Source organism: Dendropsophus ebraccatus, chromosome 4 (genome assembly GCF_027789765.1).
Source record: "Dendropsophus ebraccatus isolate aDenEbr1 chromosome 4, aDenEbr1.pat, whole genome shotgun sequence".
Taxonomy (NCBI): domain Eukaryota; kingdom Metazoa; phylum Chordata; class Amphibia; order Anura; family Hylidae; genus Dendropsophus; species Dendropsophus ebraccatus.
In genome coordinates, this window is record NC_091457.1 from 1,711,588 (window position 1) to 1,728,179 (window position 16,592).

Genomic DNA, 16,592 nt, shown 5'->3' on the forward strand with positions numbered 1-16,592 from the left:
GCGGAAATATTTCCTTGCGTAATCCGCTCCTTTTGCTCTGTGTGAACGTAGCCTTCCAGGACACATAGTCCCGAATAGTATATTCTCTTGTACCATCTGCGGTTTGAAATGTCCCTACCTTAGAGATATTAGGGCATGCCACACAATTCCCACATGGGGAACACCCCATTCTTGGGTGTACATGTGCGGATTATATCACTAGTTGTCGGTGAGGTGCGGATTATATCACTAGATGCCAGTGAGGTGCGGATTATATCACTAGATGCCGGTGAGGTGCGGATTATATCACTAGATGCCGGTGAGGTGCGGATTATATCACTAGATGCCGTTGAGGTGCGGATTATATCACTAGATGCCGTTGAGGTGCGGATTATATCACTAGATGCCGGTGAGGTGTGGATTATATGAATAGTTGGCGGTGAGGTGCGGATTATATCACTAGATGCCGGTGATGTGCGGATTATATCACTAGTTGCCGGTAAGGCGCGGATTATATCAATAGTTGCCGGTGAGGTGCGGATTATAAATCACTAGTTGCCGGTGATGTGCGGATTATATCACTAGATTCCGGTGATGTGCGGATTATATCACTAGTTGCCGGTAAGGCGCGGATTATATCACTAGGTGCCGTTGAGGTGCGGATTATAAATCACTAGTTGCCGGTGATGTGCGGATTATATCACTAGATTCCGGTGATGTGCGGATTATATCACTAGTTGCCGGTAAGGCGCGGATTATATCACTAGTTGCCGGTGAGGTGCGGATTATATCACTAGATGCCAGTGAGGTGCGGATTATATCACTAGATGCCGTTGAGGTGCGGATTAGATCACTAGATGCTGTTGAGGTGCGGATTATATCACTAGATGCTGTTGAGGTGCGGATTATATCACTAGATGCGGTTGAGGTGCGGATTATATCACTAGTTGCCGGTGAGGTGCGGATTATATCACTAGATTCCGGTGAGGTGCGGATTATATCACTAGATTCCGGTGATGTGCGGATTATATCACTAGATTCCGGTGATGTGCGGATTATATCACTAGATTCCAGTGATGTGCGGATTATATCACTAGTTGCCGGTAAGGCGCGGATTATATCACTAGTTGTCGGTAAAGCGCGGATTATATCAATAGTTGCCGGTGAGGTGCGGATTATATCACTAGATGCCGTTGAGGTGCGGATTATATCACTAGATGCTGTTGAGGTGCGGATTATATCACTAGATGCCGTTGAGGTGCGGATTATGTCACTAGATGCCGTTGAGGTGCGGATTATATCACTAGATTCCGGTGATGTGCGGATTATATCACTAGTTGCCGGTAAGGCGCGGATTATATCAATAGTTGCCGGTGAGGTGCGGATTATATCACTAGATGCCAGTGAGGTGCGGATTATATCACTAGATGCCAGTAAGGTGCCAGTTATTGTGGCTGAGGCTACACTGTATCCCCCGGACATTGTCTCTCTGGCTGAGTAAACAGGTCGGGGGCTTAGATCCCAGAGATTTGCTGATTCCAGTGATGGCACGCTCAATGCCTGTCACTTCATGTTAACTTCCAGAGTGGCGGTCATGGGGTGGGAGCGGCCCCGACACACAGGCTGCCCATTCATCGCTCACTGTGCGGGGTTAATGAGACGATGAGAGTGGCTGCAGATCTCCGCTGGGAGTGATGGGCTTCTCTCCTGGTAAAGATGTGGGGTGTTGAGCTTCTCTCCTTACATTGGGGGCCTCTGCTCGGAGTGGTGGTGACGGTGACCCCTTTATGTTACAGGCGGTGCACACTGGGATGCGGGCGTACATTCAGCGGGCGGACTCTCTCCGGGATCAATCCAGCATGAGGACCTACTACTTCAGCGCCGACACCCAGGAGGACGCCAACGGCTGGATCCGAGTGATGAACCAAGCTGCGCTGATCCAGAGCGCCCCCGACAGCAGAAGGTGAGCAGTGCCAACAGCGCCATTTAATGTATCTCCTCCCTTATAGACCACTGTGGGTGTCAGTCCTTACTGAGGATTACAGTCTGGGGTCCAGGGGACTGTACTGGAAGGTCACAGGGGTCCGGGGTTCTGTACTGGGAGGTCACAGGGGTCCGGGGTTCTGTACTGGGAGGTCACAGGGGTCCGGGGTTCTGTACTGGGAGGTCACAGGATGTGGGGGTCTGTACTGGGAGGTCACAGGGGTCCAGGGTTCTGTACTGGGACATCACAGGGGTCCGGGGTTCTGTACTGGGAGGTCACAGGGGTCCGGGGTTCTGTACTGGGAGGTCACAGGGGTCCGGGGTTCTGTACTGGGAGGTCACAGGGGTCCGGGGTTCTGTACTGGGAGGTCACAGGGGTCCGGGGTTCTGTACTGGGAGGTCACAGGGGTCCGGGGTTCTGTACTGGGAGGTCACAGGGGTCCGGGGTTCTGTACTGGGAGGTCACAGGGGTCCGGGGTTCTGTACTGGGAGGTCACAGGGGTCCGGGGTTCTGTACTGGGAGGTCACAGGGGTCCGGGGTTCTGTACTGGGAGATTACAGGGGTCCGGGGTTCTGTACTGGGAGGTCACAGGATGTGGGGGTCTGTACTGGGAGGTCACAGGGATGAGGGGGTCTGTGCTGGGAGATCACAGGATATGGGGCTCTGTAGTGGGAGGTTACAGGGTTCTGGGGCTCTGTAATGGGAGGTCACCAGGGTGTGGGGATATGTACTGGGAGGTCACAGGTTTCTGGGCCTCTGTAGTGGGAGGTCACAGGGGTGTGGGTGTCTGTACTGGGAGGTCACAGGGTTCTGGGGCTCTGTACTGGGAGGTCACAGGATTTTGGAACTCTGTAAGGGGAGGTCACAGGGGTCTGGGGTATGCTACTGTCAGTCCCCCTCCTCCCCCTGTGGTCATTAGCGGTGCCCCCCCCCCCATGCTGACTGTTTCCGTCTTCAGGTTGTGTAATTGTCTCATTGACATTGTGCAGCCTGCGTTATTGACTATGTGTCGGCCGGGGCTGCGAGTGTTAATGCCGCTCTCTATCCGGCAGGGATCTGCTCCTGAGCTCAGCAGTAATATCCTCCGGAGGTGTCCGGGCTGCGGATGAGATATCCTCCCCGGAGCCGCGCAGCCTTCATGCCGTCACCTTTACGACTTCTTTGCTGTTTGTTGCAGGGAGATGGCAGACATGGAGTGGCTGCCGGCTCCGGTGAACAATCACATCGATGCCTTCAAAGACTATGCAAAACCGGAAGGCATCAGCACCAGGGGCGGCTATCAGAAGCCGGAGGAGCCGAGGCGCAACTCTGCCGAGGAGGGTCCGCCAAAAGACGCCGGTGATAGGGGGCGCCATAAGGACAGATACAGGGACGTCAGCCAGGGCGACAAGGAACGATACAGGGACGTCAGCCAGGGCTACAAGGAACGATACAAGGACATCAGCCAGGGGGACAAGGAACGATACACGGACGTCAGCCAGGGCGACAAGGAACGATACACGGACGTCAGCCAGGGCGACAAGGAACGATACACGGACGTCAGCCAGGGCCACAAGGAAGGATACAGAGACATCAGCCAGGGCGATAAGGAACGATACAGAGACATCAGCCAGGGCGACAAGGAACGATACAGAGACATCAGCCAGGGGGACAAGGAACGATACAGGGACGTCAGCCAGGGGGACAAGGAACGATACAGGGACGTCAGCCAGGGGGACAAGGAACGATACAGGGACGTCAGCCAGGGCGATAAGGAACGATACAGAGACGTCAGCCAGGGCGACAGGGAGGGATACAGAGACATTAGCCAGGGCCACAAGGAAGGATACAGAGACATTAGCCAGGGCCACAAGGAAGGATACAGAGACATCAGCCAGGGCGAAAAGGAGCGGTACAGGGACATCAGCCAGGGTAACAAGGAACGGCGGCGGACTACTGCAGACAAGGGGCAAAAACAGGAGTTGACTGAGAAGGAACGCTACCGGAAAGTGGCCGAGCCAGAGCAATACCGCGACACCATGACCCGGGAGAACGCCTACGTGGCCCACAAGAACACCATAAACTCTAATGGGGGGAAGTTCATTCCCTCCCTCCTGTCCAATGGCCGGCCCTCCGCATTCACTGACTTTACGAAGTCCTACAGACCCCAAATATCACAGACGCCCCAGATTATCGAGAGGAACGGGACCCTCCCCCCCTCCTTCCGGGTGAGCACTGGACCCCCCGAGCAAAACGGCACCGACGTCTACAAAAGACGGATCCCTGCAAGTGCAAATCCAGAGAAACAAGTGCAGAGGAAGAGTGTGATGGGCCAGGTGGAGCAGTGGGTAAAGGTCCAGAAGGCAGACGGCAAGAGGTAAGGAGATATGTATGTATATATCTGTCCATCAGTCTTACCACTCCTAGAGGGGCAGATCACCAGTCTTACACCCCCCCCTCCCCCCCAGAGGAGAAGACCACCAGTGTTACCCCCCCTCCCCCCCAGAGGGGCAGATCACCAGTGTTACCCCCCTCCCCCCCCCCCAGAGGGGCAGATCACCAGTGTTACCCCCCCTCCCCCAGAGGGGCAGATCACCAGTGTTACCCCCCCCCTCCCTCAGAGGGGCAGTTGACCCGCTGCTCACCACTCCAGTCACACTGTACATATGTATATCCATCAGTGTTATCCCCAGAGGGGCAATGCCGGGGGGGGCGTTGATCATCTGCTGCACACCACTTATATACCCTACAATTCTGCACTGTTTATGTAAATTGTAGCTTATGCACATTAAAAATAAACTAAAAACTCAAACATCCATTTTGTATACCTGTAGTGTATAGTTGGGGGAGGTGCTGTATATCTGTAGTGTATAGTTGAGGGGGTCCTGTATACCTGTAGTGTGTAATTGGGGGGGGGGGGTTGTATACCTGTAGTGTATAGTTGAGGGAGGTGTATAATTGGGGGGGGGGCTGTGTACCTGTACTGTATAGTTTGGGAAGTACTTTATGCCTGCAGTGTAAAGCTGGTAGAGGTTCTGTATACCTGTTCTGTATAGTTGGGGGTCCTGTATGCCTGTAATATACAGTTGGTGAAGGTGCTGTATACCTGTAATGTATAGTTGGTGGAGGTGTTCTATACCTGTAGTTTATAGTTTGAGGGTCCTGGATACCTGTAGTGTATAGTTGGTGGAGGTCTTGTATACCTGTAGTATATAGTTCTGGGGTCCTGAATACCTGTAGTGTATAGTTTAAGGGCCCTGTGTACCTGTAGTTTATGGTTGGTAGAGGTCTTGTATACCTGTAGTGTAAAGTTTGGGAGTCCTGTATACCTGTAGTGTATAGTTTTGGGGTCCTGTATACCTGTAGTGTATAGTTTGGGATCCTTTAAACCTGTAGTATAGAGTTGGTGGGGGTCATGTATACCTTTAGTGTATAGTTGGTGGAGGTCCTGTATACCTGTAGTGTATAGTTTTGGGGTCCTGTATACCTGTAGTATATAGTTGATGGAGGTCCTGTATACCTTTAGTGTATAGTTGGTGGAGGTCCTGTATACCTGTAGTGTATAGTTTTTGGGTCCTGTATACCTGTAGTGTTCTGTAGTATATAGTTCAGGGGTCCTGTATACCTGTACTGTATAGTTTGAGGGTCCTGTATACCTGTAGTATAGAGTTGGTGGAGTTCCTGTATACCTGTAGTGTATAGTTTTGGGGTCCTGTATACCTGTAGTGTATAGTTTGGGGTCCTGTATACCTGTAGTATATAGTTGATGGAGGTCCTGTATACCTTTAGTGTATAGTTGGTGGAGGTCCTGTATACCTGTAGTGTATAGTTTTGGGGTCCTGTATACCTGTAGTGTTCTGTAGTATATAGTTTGGGGGTCCTGTATACCTGTACTGTATAGTTTGAGGGTTCTGTATACCTGTAGTATAGAGTTGGTGGAGGTGCTGTATAACTGTAGTGTATAGTTTGGGGTCCTGTATACCTGTCGTATATAGTTGGTGAAGTTCCTGTATACCTTTAGTGTATAGTTTGGGATCCTGTATACCTGTAGTATATAGTCGGTGGAGGTCCTGTATACCTGTAGTATAGAGATGGTGGAGGTCCTGTATATCTGTAGTGTATTGTTTGGGGGGGCCTGTATACCTGTCATATATAGTTGGTGGAGGTCCTGTGCACCTGTAGTGTATAGTTTTGGGGTCCTGTATACCTGTAGTGTCCTGTATACCTGCAGTGGTCTGCCTAGGGCAGCACCTTGCATGGGAGCAGCACCAGGGAGCAGGGGGAAGGAAAAAACTTTTACATTTTTTTTATTTTTCTAGTCTTCCACCTCCTGTTCAGACTTGCCAGAAAATCTAGTCTTTTCGAAGGGGGGTATGGTAGTATTGGTCAGGTCTGGTGGGGCAGTGTTATCCAGTCACAGTATGGCGGTATTGGTCAGGTCTGGTATGGCGGTGTTATCCAGTCACAGTATGGCAGTATTGGTCAGGTCTGGTATGGCGGTGTTATCCAGTCACAGTATGGTGGTATTAGTCAGGTCTGGTGTGGCGGTGTTATCCAGTCACAGTATGGCGGTATTAGTCAGGTCTGGTGTGGCGGTGTTATCCAGTCACAGTATGGCGGTATTGGTCAGGTCTGGTGTGGCAGTGTTATACAGTCACAGTATAGCGGTATTGGTCAGGTCTGGTATGGCGGTGTTATCCAGTCACAGTGTGGCGGTATTGGTCAGGTCTGGTATGGTGGTGTTAAATGTGACCTCTGGAGCTATTACCTACCAATCTCTCATGAAGCTAATTGGTGAGTGAGGTTGGGGCGTCCTCAGGTTTAGTGCTTAGGGCAGCAGCAGCTGGTAATACTGCCCTGTACACATATACTGTATAGATGGAGTAGGGGGTCCTGTATACATGTACTGTAGGGCTGGGCGATTAATCGAATTAATTCGATTAATTCGCCCAGAATTTGAGAATCGATTTGATTTTTTTCCACACCCGATTCTTCAAACTCCTCCGGGGACCTCCATATGCGGCAGGGAGGGGATATTCGGCTCAGCGGCTGGAGGAGGAGCCCAGGCCCATGCTCCGCCCCATGCTCCCTCCCCCCAGTGTGCCCCATGCCTCTCCCTCCCCCCAGTGTGCCCCATGCCTCTCCCTCCCTTAATGTGCCCTATGCCTCTCCCTCCCCCCAGTGTGCCCCATGCTCCCTCCCCCCAGTGTGCCCCATGCTCCCTCCCCCCAGTGTGCCCCATGCTCCCTCCCCCCAGTGTGCCCCATGCTCCCTCCCCCCAGTGTGCCCCATGCTCCCTCCCCCCAGTGTGCCCCATGATCCCTCCCCCCAGTGTGCCCCATGCCTCTCCCTCCCCCAGTGTGCCCCATGCCTCTCCCTCCCCCAGTGTGCCCCATGCCTCTCCCTCCCCCACTGTGCCCCATGCCTCTCCCTCCCCCACTGTGCCCCATGCTCCTTTCCCCCAGTGTGCCCCATGATCCCTCCCCCCAGTGTGCCCCATGCCTCTCCCTCCACCCAGTGTGCCCCATGCCTCTCCCTCCACCCAGTGTGCCCCATGCTCCCTCCCCCCAGTGTGCCCCATGTCTCTCCCTCCACCCAGTGTGCCCGATGCCTCTCCCTCCCCCCAGTGTGCCCCATGCCTCTCCCTCCCCCAGTGTGCCCCATGCCTCTCCCTCCCCCAGTGTGCCCCATGCTCCCTCCCCCCAGTGTGCCCCATGCTCCCTCCCCCCAGTGTGCCCCATGCCTCTCCCTCCCCCCAGTGTGCCCCATGCCTCTCCCTCCCCCCAGTGTGCCCCATGCCTCTCCCTCCCCCAGTGTGCCCCATGCCTCTCCCTCTCCCCAGTGTGCCCCATGCTCTCTCCCCCCCATGCTCCCCCCCCCCAGTCACCAAGGTTTCATGGGGCCCCATGCTCCTAGCTATGTCCCTGCCCCTCATCTATTCCTGTACTACTATACCTCTCATCTGTTCCTGTACTACTACACCCCTCATCTGTTCCTGTACTACTACACCTCTCATCTGTTCCTGTACTACTACTACACCCTTCATCTGTTCTTGTACTACTACTACACCCCTTATCCACTATGCCTCCACAATACACTTGTCTCAAACATCATTAAAACAGTATCTGATGCTGCAAATAGAAAAATATTGTTTATTTAGCAAAAAAAAATAAATAAATAAATCGAGATTTAAATCGTCCAAAAAAGAATTTAAATCGAGATTTTATTTTTTGCCCATATCCCCAGCCCTAATGTCCTGTATAGATGGAGTAGGTGGCCCTGTATACATGTACTGTATAGATGGAGTAGGGGGTCCTGTATATACATGTACTGTATAGGTGGAGTAGGGGGCCCTGTATATACATGTACTGTATAGATGGAGTAGGGGGTCCTGTATATACATGTACTGTATAGATGGAGTAGGGGGTCCTGTATATACATGTACTGTATAGATGGAGTAGGGGGTCCTGTATATACATGTACTGTATAGATGGAGTAGGGGGTCCTGTATATACATGTAATGTATAGTTGGAGTAGGGGGTCCTGTATACATGTACTGTATAGATGGAGTAGCGGGCCCTGTATATACATGTACTGTATAGATGGAGTAGGGGGTCCTGTATATACATGTACTGTATAGATGGAGTAGGGGGTCCTGTATATACATGTACTGTATAGATGGAGTAGGGGGTCCTGTATACATGTACTGTATAGATGGAGTAGGGGGCCCTGTATACATGTTCTGTATAGATGGAGTAGGGGGTCCTGTATATACATGTACTGTATAGATGGAGTAGGGGGTCCTGTATATACATGTACTGTATAGATGGAGTAGGGGGTCCTGTATATACATGTACTGTATAGATGGAGTAGGGGGTCCTGTATATACATGTACTGTATAGATGGAGTAGGGGGCCCTGTATACATGTACTGTATAGATGGAGTAGGGGGTCCTGTATATACATGTACTGTATAGATGGAGTAGGGGGTCCTGTATATCTGTACTGTATAGATGGAGTAGGGGGTCCTGTATACCTGTACTGTATAGATGGAGTAGGGGGTCCTGTATATATAGGGGGTCCTGTATACCTGTACTGTATAGATGGAGTAGGGGGTCCTGTATACCTGTACTGTATAGATGGAGTAGGGGGTCCTGTATACATGTACTGTATAGTTGGAGTAGGGGGCCCTGTATACATGTACTGTATAGATGGAGTAGGGGGTCTAGCAGTTATTACTGTGGATGTTGTGAGGCAGCTTCCCTAGCAACCATTGCTCCCTGTGAAAATGAAAGCAGTAATCCTATCGGTTGCTAAGGCTCCAACTGCCGTGTCTGCTGCAGCTAATTATATCACCTGTGTGTGCAGTGAGGAGATTTTCCCATTCATCTCTATGGGGCGCCTCTCTTTCCCCTCCCCCTCCCCTCCTGTACATCTAAGTGAATAAAATAAAAAGGACTTAAGGTTCTCACGGTCAGCGCTGTCCACATAGAGAAGTGGCCGAAAGCTTAAATAAATGAATTTAATATAGTGAAAAATATATTTAATATTGTGCTATATTAAATATATTTTTCAATATATTTTTCACTATATTAAATTCATTTATTTAAGCTTTCGGCCACTTCTCTATGTGGACAGCGCTGACCGTGAGAACCTTAATTCCTTTTTATTTTGTTCACTTATTCTCTCCACGGGCCCCATTATTTTGGGAGTATCCTGTGTTTTTGGTACAGTCAGCTCAGCAGTCCCTGGAGGTAGTAGGCCCCTATACAGTGGACTGTCACCTAACAAGACCCTGGATTTGGAGTTGTACCCTGTTGAGGGGTGATCTGCACAAAGCCCAAGTGGCGTCCAGGTGAGCACCTTCTCACATAATCCTTATCCTTGGTGTATTGAGGTATCACACGAGGCGCCGGTGCCCGCTTTCTTCTTTTTCTCTCCCTTCTCCTGTACATCTGGCGGGGACGGGAACTTCGCTATAACCTTCCCGGGCACCCAATGTATCTGTGGGCCAAATTTGGGGTCAAACGGTTCAGGCGTTTGGAAGTCTATATGGGACAGACAGACTTTCATTTTTATGATATAGATATCAGTCTTGTTATATTTACGGCTGGCAATTAGGATTTTACATGACAATGGCGCCACCTGCAGATAACAATAGGCAATAGAACCCATTACCAGAGACCTCTGAGATCTCATCATTCAAAGAGTCCTGTTACTGCAGATTCATGATGTCACATGTCTTACTACAGCCCCGCCCCCCTGTATATCATGTGTATAGAGAGATATTCACAGCCCCTCCCCCTGGATGACATCCTGGATATATAATGTAATGAAATGAGATTCACACACCCTATACTACAGGAACAGCTATTCATCGGTGAAACCTCCTAATGGAGCTTCAAGCGTAAGGAGAGGGCTTTATGTGTGTTCCACCTTGACAAGGGCTTGTGTAGTATGCAGGAGGTTTTCACTCTTCTGCCAGGGGCTGACTCAGGAAACCCCACCTAGCGTGATACACATTCAATACACTATAAGTTACTCACCGAGAAAAGTAACGGGAAACCATCCACCGAGATCTCAGTCTGATCAACGAGATCACAGTCTGATCCAGGAGGTCACAGTCTGATCCAGGAGGTCACAGTCTGATCCAGGAGGTCACAGTCTGATCCGCGAGGTCGCAGTCTGATCCGCGAGGTCGCAGTCTGATCCGCGAGGTCGCAGTCTGATCCGTGAGGTCGCAGTCTGATCCGTGAGGTCGCAGTCTGATCCAGGAGGTCACAGTCTGATCCAGGAGGTCACAGTCTGATCCGCGAGGTCGCAGTCTGATCCGCGAGGTCGCAGTCTGATCCGCGAGGTCGCAGTCTGATCCGCGAGGTCGCAGTCTGATCCGCGAGGTCGCAGTCTGATCCGTGAGGTCACAGTCTGATCCGTGAGGTCACAGTCTGATCCGTGGGGTCACAGTCTAAGGGTGGTATTACACGGAACGATAATCGGCCGAATTGGCCCGATTCGGCCGATTATCGCTCCGTGTAATAAATGCAACGATCAGCCGATGACAACGATCATCGGCTGATCTTTGATATAGGTTAGAACCTATTTTCGTCGGGCGCCGACCGCGCACCGCTGCGTGTAATAGCGGTGCGTGGCCGGCGACTAACGATATACATTACCCATCCACGTTCCAGGGCTGCTCCTGCAGTCCGCTTCTCCCTGCGTCCCGCGCGCGCTCTAGCGTCACAGAGGCCTGTCAGCTGGTAGGCCGCTCAGCCAATCACAGGCCGGGACCGCCGCGGCCTGTGATTGGCTGAGCGGCCTACCAGCTGACAGGCTGCTGTGAGGCTAGAGCGCGCGCGGGACCCCCGGGAGAAGCGGACGCAGGAGCAGCCCTGGAACGTGGATGGGTAATGTATGCCAGTTTAGCCGATGTCGTTACCGATGTCCTTGCAGCTCTTGTCAAACGATAATCGGGCCGTGTAATAGGTCCAGTAAACGAGCAACGATCTAGCAGATCGCTGCTCGTTTACAGGTATTATCGGGCCCTGCTCGGCCCGTGTAATACCACCCTAAGGGTCATTTTATACACACACAGATATCTGACCAATTTATCTGACAGGTTTTTGAACCTAAATCCAGGAACAGACTACAAATAGAGAACAGGTCATTAAAGTGTCACTGTCGTTTCACAAAACGTTTGATCGGTCTGGGTCTGAGTGTTTAGACCCATACTGATCGGGAGAAGACTGTGCTCAGCGCGCTCCTCTCCTGGTGTCATGCAATCAGTCGGGCTTATAATGAAGCTCTGCGGAGCCCGCCTTATTGTGCTCACCCAGACCCATCAAACCTTTTGACATGTCTTTATGATGTCTCTATGACGGTTGCGAAACAACAGTAGGTAGAGAGGGTTCCAACAGCACCGATAGTTCCAGTGACCATAGAGTTTGGATGCATGCTGGATAAGGGCTACAATCCCAATGCGGGGTGAAGTCCTCTAGCTTTATTCAGCCACCAAGCATATACAACGTTCTGACCCTCACAGTGGTCAAGTACTTGACGAAACGTTGTATATGCTTGGTGGCTGAATAAAGCTAGAGGACTTTCCCCCCAGTGGATGCTGTTGGACCCTTGTTGCAAAACAACAGTGACACTTTAAAGGAGAAGTCTGGCAAAATGTTTTATTAAATTATTGTATATCCCCCTAAGGCTATGTTCACACTAGGTAAGAGACCGGCCATTCCATGACCCCAGCCGGGTCACGGAACGGCCGGTCTCTGGCCGAATCATCGGATGATATTTCGGCCGCGGAGCTCTGATGCGGGCGCATCAGCGCGCGCCCGCATCAGAGCTTCCCATAGCACAGAGTGAAGCAAGTGGCCGGAGCCGCTGGCTTCACTGTGTGAACTGACAGGTCTTTCTGCGGCCGGAATTCACTGAATTCCAGCCGCAGAAAACTGACATTTCAGTTGTTTGCGGCGCCGCATGGGATCCCGGCCGGAGCGCATACGGTGTGTTTACGCTCCGTCCGGGATCCCAAAGAACAACAGACATTGTTCCACCGCGGTAAAATACGGCCGTTATACAAATCCCCAATATACACTTATTATGAAAATGCTTATAAAGGGCTTACTACTGCATCAAGGCTTCACCTGGATAGCCTGGTGATGTCACTTTTTGGATAGCCTGGTGATGTCACTTCCTGGATAACCTGGTGACGTTACTTCCTGGATAACATGGTGACGTCCCTTCCTGGATAGCCTGGTGATGTCACTTCCTGGATAGCTTGGTGATGTCACTTCCTGGATAACCTGGTGACGTCCCTTCCTGGATAACCTGGTGACGTCCCTTCCTGGATAACCTGGTGACGTCACTTCCTGGATAGCCTGGTGACGTCACTTCCTGGATAACCTGGTGACGTCCCTTCCTGGATAACATGGTGGCATCCCTTCCTGGATAGCCTGGTGAAGTCACTTCCTGGATAGCCTGGTGACGTCACTTCCTGGATAACATGGTGACGTCACTTCCTGGATAGCCTGGTGACGTCACTTCCTGGATAGCCTGGTGACGTCACTTCCTGGTGACGTGACTTCCTGGATAACCTGGTGACGTGACTTCCTGGATAACCTGGTGACGTCCCTTCCTGGATAACCTGGTGATGTCACTTCCGGGATAACATGGTGAAGTCACTTCCTGGATAGCCTGGTGAAGTCACTTCCTGGATAGCCTGGTGAAGTCACTTCCTGGATAGCCTGGTGACGTCACTTCCTGGATTACATGGTGACGTCCCTTCCTGGATAACATGGAGATGTCACTTCCTGGATAGCTTGGTGAAGTCACTTCCTGGATAGCCTGGTGACGTCACTTCCTGGATAACCTGGTGACGTCACTTCCTGGATAACCTGGTGACGTCCCTTCCTGGATAACATGGTGACGTCCCTTCCTGGATAACATGGTGGCGTCACTTCCTGGATAGCCTGGTGACGTCACTTCCTGGATAGCCTGGTGACGTCACTTACTGGATAGCCTGGTGACGTCACTTCCTGGATAACATGGTGACGTCACTTCCTGGATAGCCTGGTGACGTGACTTCCTGGATAACCTGGTGACGTCTCTTCCTGGATAACCTGGTGACGTCCCTTCCTGGATAACATGGTGACGTCACTTCCTGGATAACATGGTGACGTCACTTCCTGGATAACATGGTGACGTCCCTTCCTGGATAGCCTGGTGACGTGACTTCCTGGATAACCTGGTGACGTCCCTTCCTGGATAACCTGGTGACGTCCCTTCCTGGATAACCTGGTGACGTCCCTTCTTGGATAACCTGGTGACGTCGCTTCCTGGATAACATGGTGACGTCACTTCCTGGATAACATGGTGACGTCACTTCCTGGATAACATGGTGACGTCACTTCCTGTCCCAGCTGTCAGGTCCCTGTGTATTACCTCTGCCACATACACAGCACAGATGGGGGTCTCTTCTCCTCTGCCACATATACAGCACAGGGTGTGGGGGGATCTCCTCCTCCTCAGACAATGCCACCCACCTTACGCTGTGTCTCTAGCTTTTTTCTCTTCCACCCAGTGCAGCGTCACTTCCTGTTGCCTTAGGGGAGAGATGGGAGGAACTATACTTGCTGTATCCTCCATACATCCTCTCCAGGGGTTACATATCTATACTGCTGACACACAGCCTGTACATCCTGTGTATAGAGAGGTAGTCACAGCCCCACCCCCTGTATATCATGTGTATAGAGGTAGTCACAGCCCCGCCCCATGTACATCCTGTGTATAGAGAGGTAGACACAGCCCCGCCCCCTGTATATCCTGTGTATAGGGGTAGTCACAGCCCCGCCCCCTGTATATCCTGTGTATAGAGGTAGTCACAGCCCCGCCCCCTGTATATTCTGTGTATAGAGAGGTAGTCACAGCCCCGTCCCCTTTATATCCTGTGTATAGAGGTAGTCACAGCCCCGCCCCCTGTATATTCTGTGTATAGAGAGGTAGTCACAGCCCCGCCCCCTGTATATCCTGTGTATAGAGAGGTAGTCACAGCCCCGCCCCCTGTATGTCCTGTGTATAGAGAGGTAGTCACAGCCCCACCCCCTGTATATCCTGTGTATAGAGGTAGTCACAGCCCCGCCCCATGTACATCCTGTGTATAGAGAGGTAGTCACAGCCCCGCCCCCTGTATATCCTGTGTATAGAGATGTAGTCACAGCCCCGCCCCCTGTATATCCTGTGTATAGAGAGGTAGTCACAGCCCCGCCCCCTGTATATCCTGTGTATAAAGAGGTAGTCACAGCCCCGGCCCCTGTATATCATGTGTATAGAGAGGTAGTCACAGCCCCACCCCCTGTATATCCTGTGTATAGAGATGTAGTCATAGCCCCGCCCCCTTGATGACATCACTGATATAACAGTACCCCTCTCTATTACAGTATGGAGCACCCCCTCCCCCTCTCTGAGAGATACCAGACGATGCCAAAGACCAGCAGACATCCCTCTGGCGGCTCCTCTTCTCCCCCTTCTGGTCGTAACTTGCCAAGTGACTATAAATATGCCCAGGACCGAGTCAGTCACCTGAAGATGTCCAACCAGGAACGTAAAGCCACCAAGGAGGGCACAGTGTGGCAGCTGTACGAGTGGCAGCAGCGGCAGCAGTTCAAACACGGCAGCCCGACGGGACAGATGTACATGGGCAGCCTGGAGGAGCGATCCCGGGCCCGGAGTTTACTGGATGTGCCGCGCTCGGTCTCTGTTCCTCCTTCTCCATCCGACATCCAACCACCAGGTCCTCCACAGATATTCCCCCCCCGGAGACCCCACACTCCAGCGGAACGGGTGACGGTGCGACCAGAGAACGGTGCGTCCGATCTCCCATACCTGGGGTCTCCTCAGAAGAGGCGGGTTCAGGCTGTGAAGGTAATGGCTGGGGGTCCTGGTGTCCTGATGCCCCCCGGCTCTGCCGCCTCCTCACCTTTCGTCTTCTCTCCCTCCAGACCTCGGCTCACATGGATCGCCGCTCCATGCCGTCCATGGGATACATGACGCACACCGTAAGTGCCCCCAGTTTACACGGCCAGTCGGTAAGAGCTTCTCCTCATCGTCTTATTTTGCCATTTTGTAATTTCTTCCAAAAACCAAAAAGAGAGAAGTCAGTGTGTGATGTGATGGCTCCCTCTAACTCTCTACTACCGAGGGCTCTCTCATAGACCTGTGGCCCCCAGGCCCCGCCGGCTGCCCCCATATAATCAGCTGGAGAACGTCCAAAATTATACAGTGGTCAAAATAAGGCAAAGTAAGGTGATGTGTCCACCATCCCTGCCCCCCCTATAACATCCCAGCCCCCCTATAACATCCCTACCCCACTATAACATCCCTGCTCCCCTCCACCATCCCTGCCCTCCCCTCCACCATCCCTGCCCCCTCTCCTCCACCATCCCTGCCCCCCTATAACATCCCTGCCCCCCCTCCACCATCCCTGCCCCCTCTCCTCCACCATCCCTGCCCCCCTCCCCTCCACTATCCCTGCCCTCCCCTCCACCATCCCTGCCCCCTCTCCTCCACCATCCCTGCCCCCTCTCCTCCACCATCCCTGCCCCCCTCCACCATCCCTGCCCCCCTCCACCATCCCTGCCCCCCTGTTCTCCACCATCCCTGCCCCCCTGTTCTCCACCATCCCTGCCCCCCTGTTCTCCACCATCCCTGCCCCCCCTCCACCATCCCTGCCCCCCCATCCACCATCCCTGCCCCCCCCATCCACCATCCCTGCCCCCCCCATCCACCATCCCTGCCCCCCCATCCACCATCCCTGCCCCCCCATCCACCATCCCTGCCCCCCCTCCACCATCCCTGCCCCCCCTCCACCATCCCTGCCCCCCTGTTCTCCACCATCCCTGCCCCCCCCTCCACCATCCCTGCCCCCCTCCCCTCCACCATCCCTGCCCCCCTCCTGGCAGCATGGCTTTCAGTGTCTATAGTGACATGTACAGCTCCCAGGATGCTCAGATGGCCACGCTGGAGGTTGTAGTTCCATGGGCTGGTCTGTATCATGCTGCTGCTTTGTCATCTTCCCCTATAGAGGGACAGCATGACCTGTGGCCCCTGCTACATCCTCATTAGCCACTGTACTGCTGCTTTAAGGCTTAATG

General features: G+C 52.5%; 1 protein-coding gene across 5 annotated transcripts in view; it reads left to right on the forward strand.

Annotated features, from left to right (window-relative positions):
• Positions 1-16,592, forward strand: part of PLEKHA7 (pleckstrin homology domain containing A7) — a 144,006-nt gene that overhangs the window by 97,190 nt on the left and 30,224 nt on the right. For 3 of the 5 annotated variants that reach the window (XM_069964986.1, XM_069964988.1, XM_069964990.1), the window contains 4 exons: positions 1,776-1,942; positions 3,141-4,319; positions 14,880-15,363; positions 15,441-15,527. In XM_069964986.1, the coding sequence (XP_069821087.1) occupies positions 1,776-1,942; positions 3,141-4,319; positions 14,880-15,363; positions 15,441-15,527 (1,917 nt within the window). The remainder of the gene's footprint in view (positions 1-1,775; positions 1,943-3,140; positions 4,320-14,879; positions 15,364-15,440; positions 15,528-16,592) is intronic. The other 2 variants (XM_069964987.1, XM_069964989.1) reach the window with 1 other exon arrangement.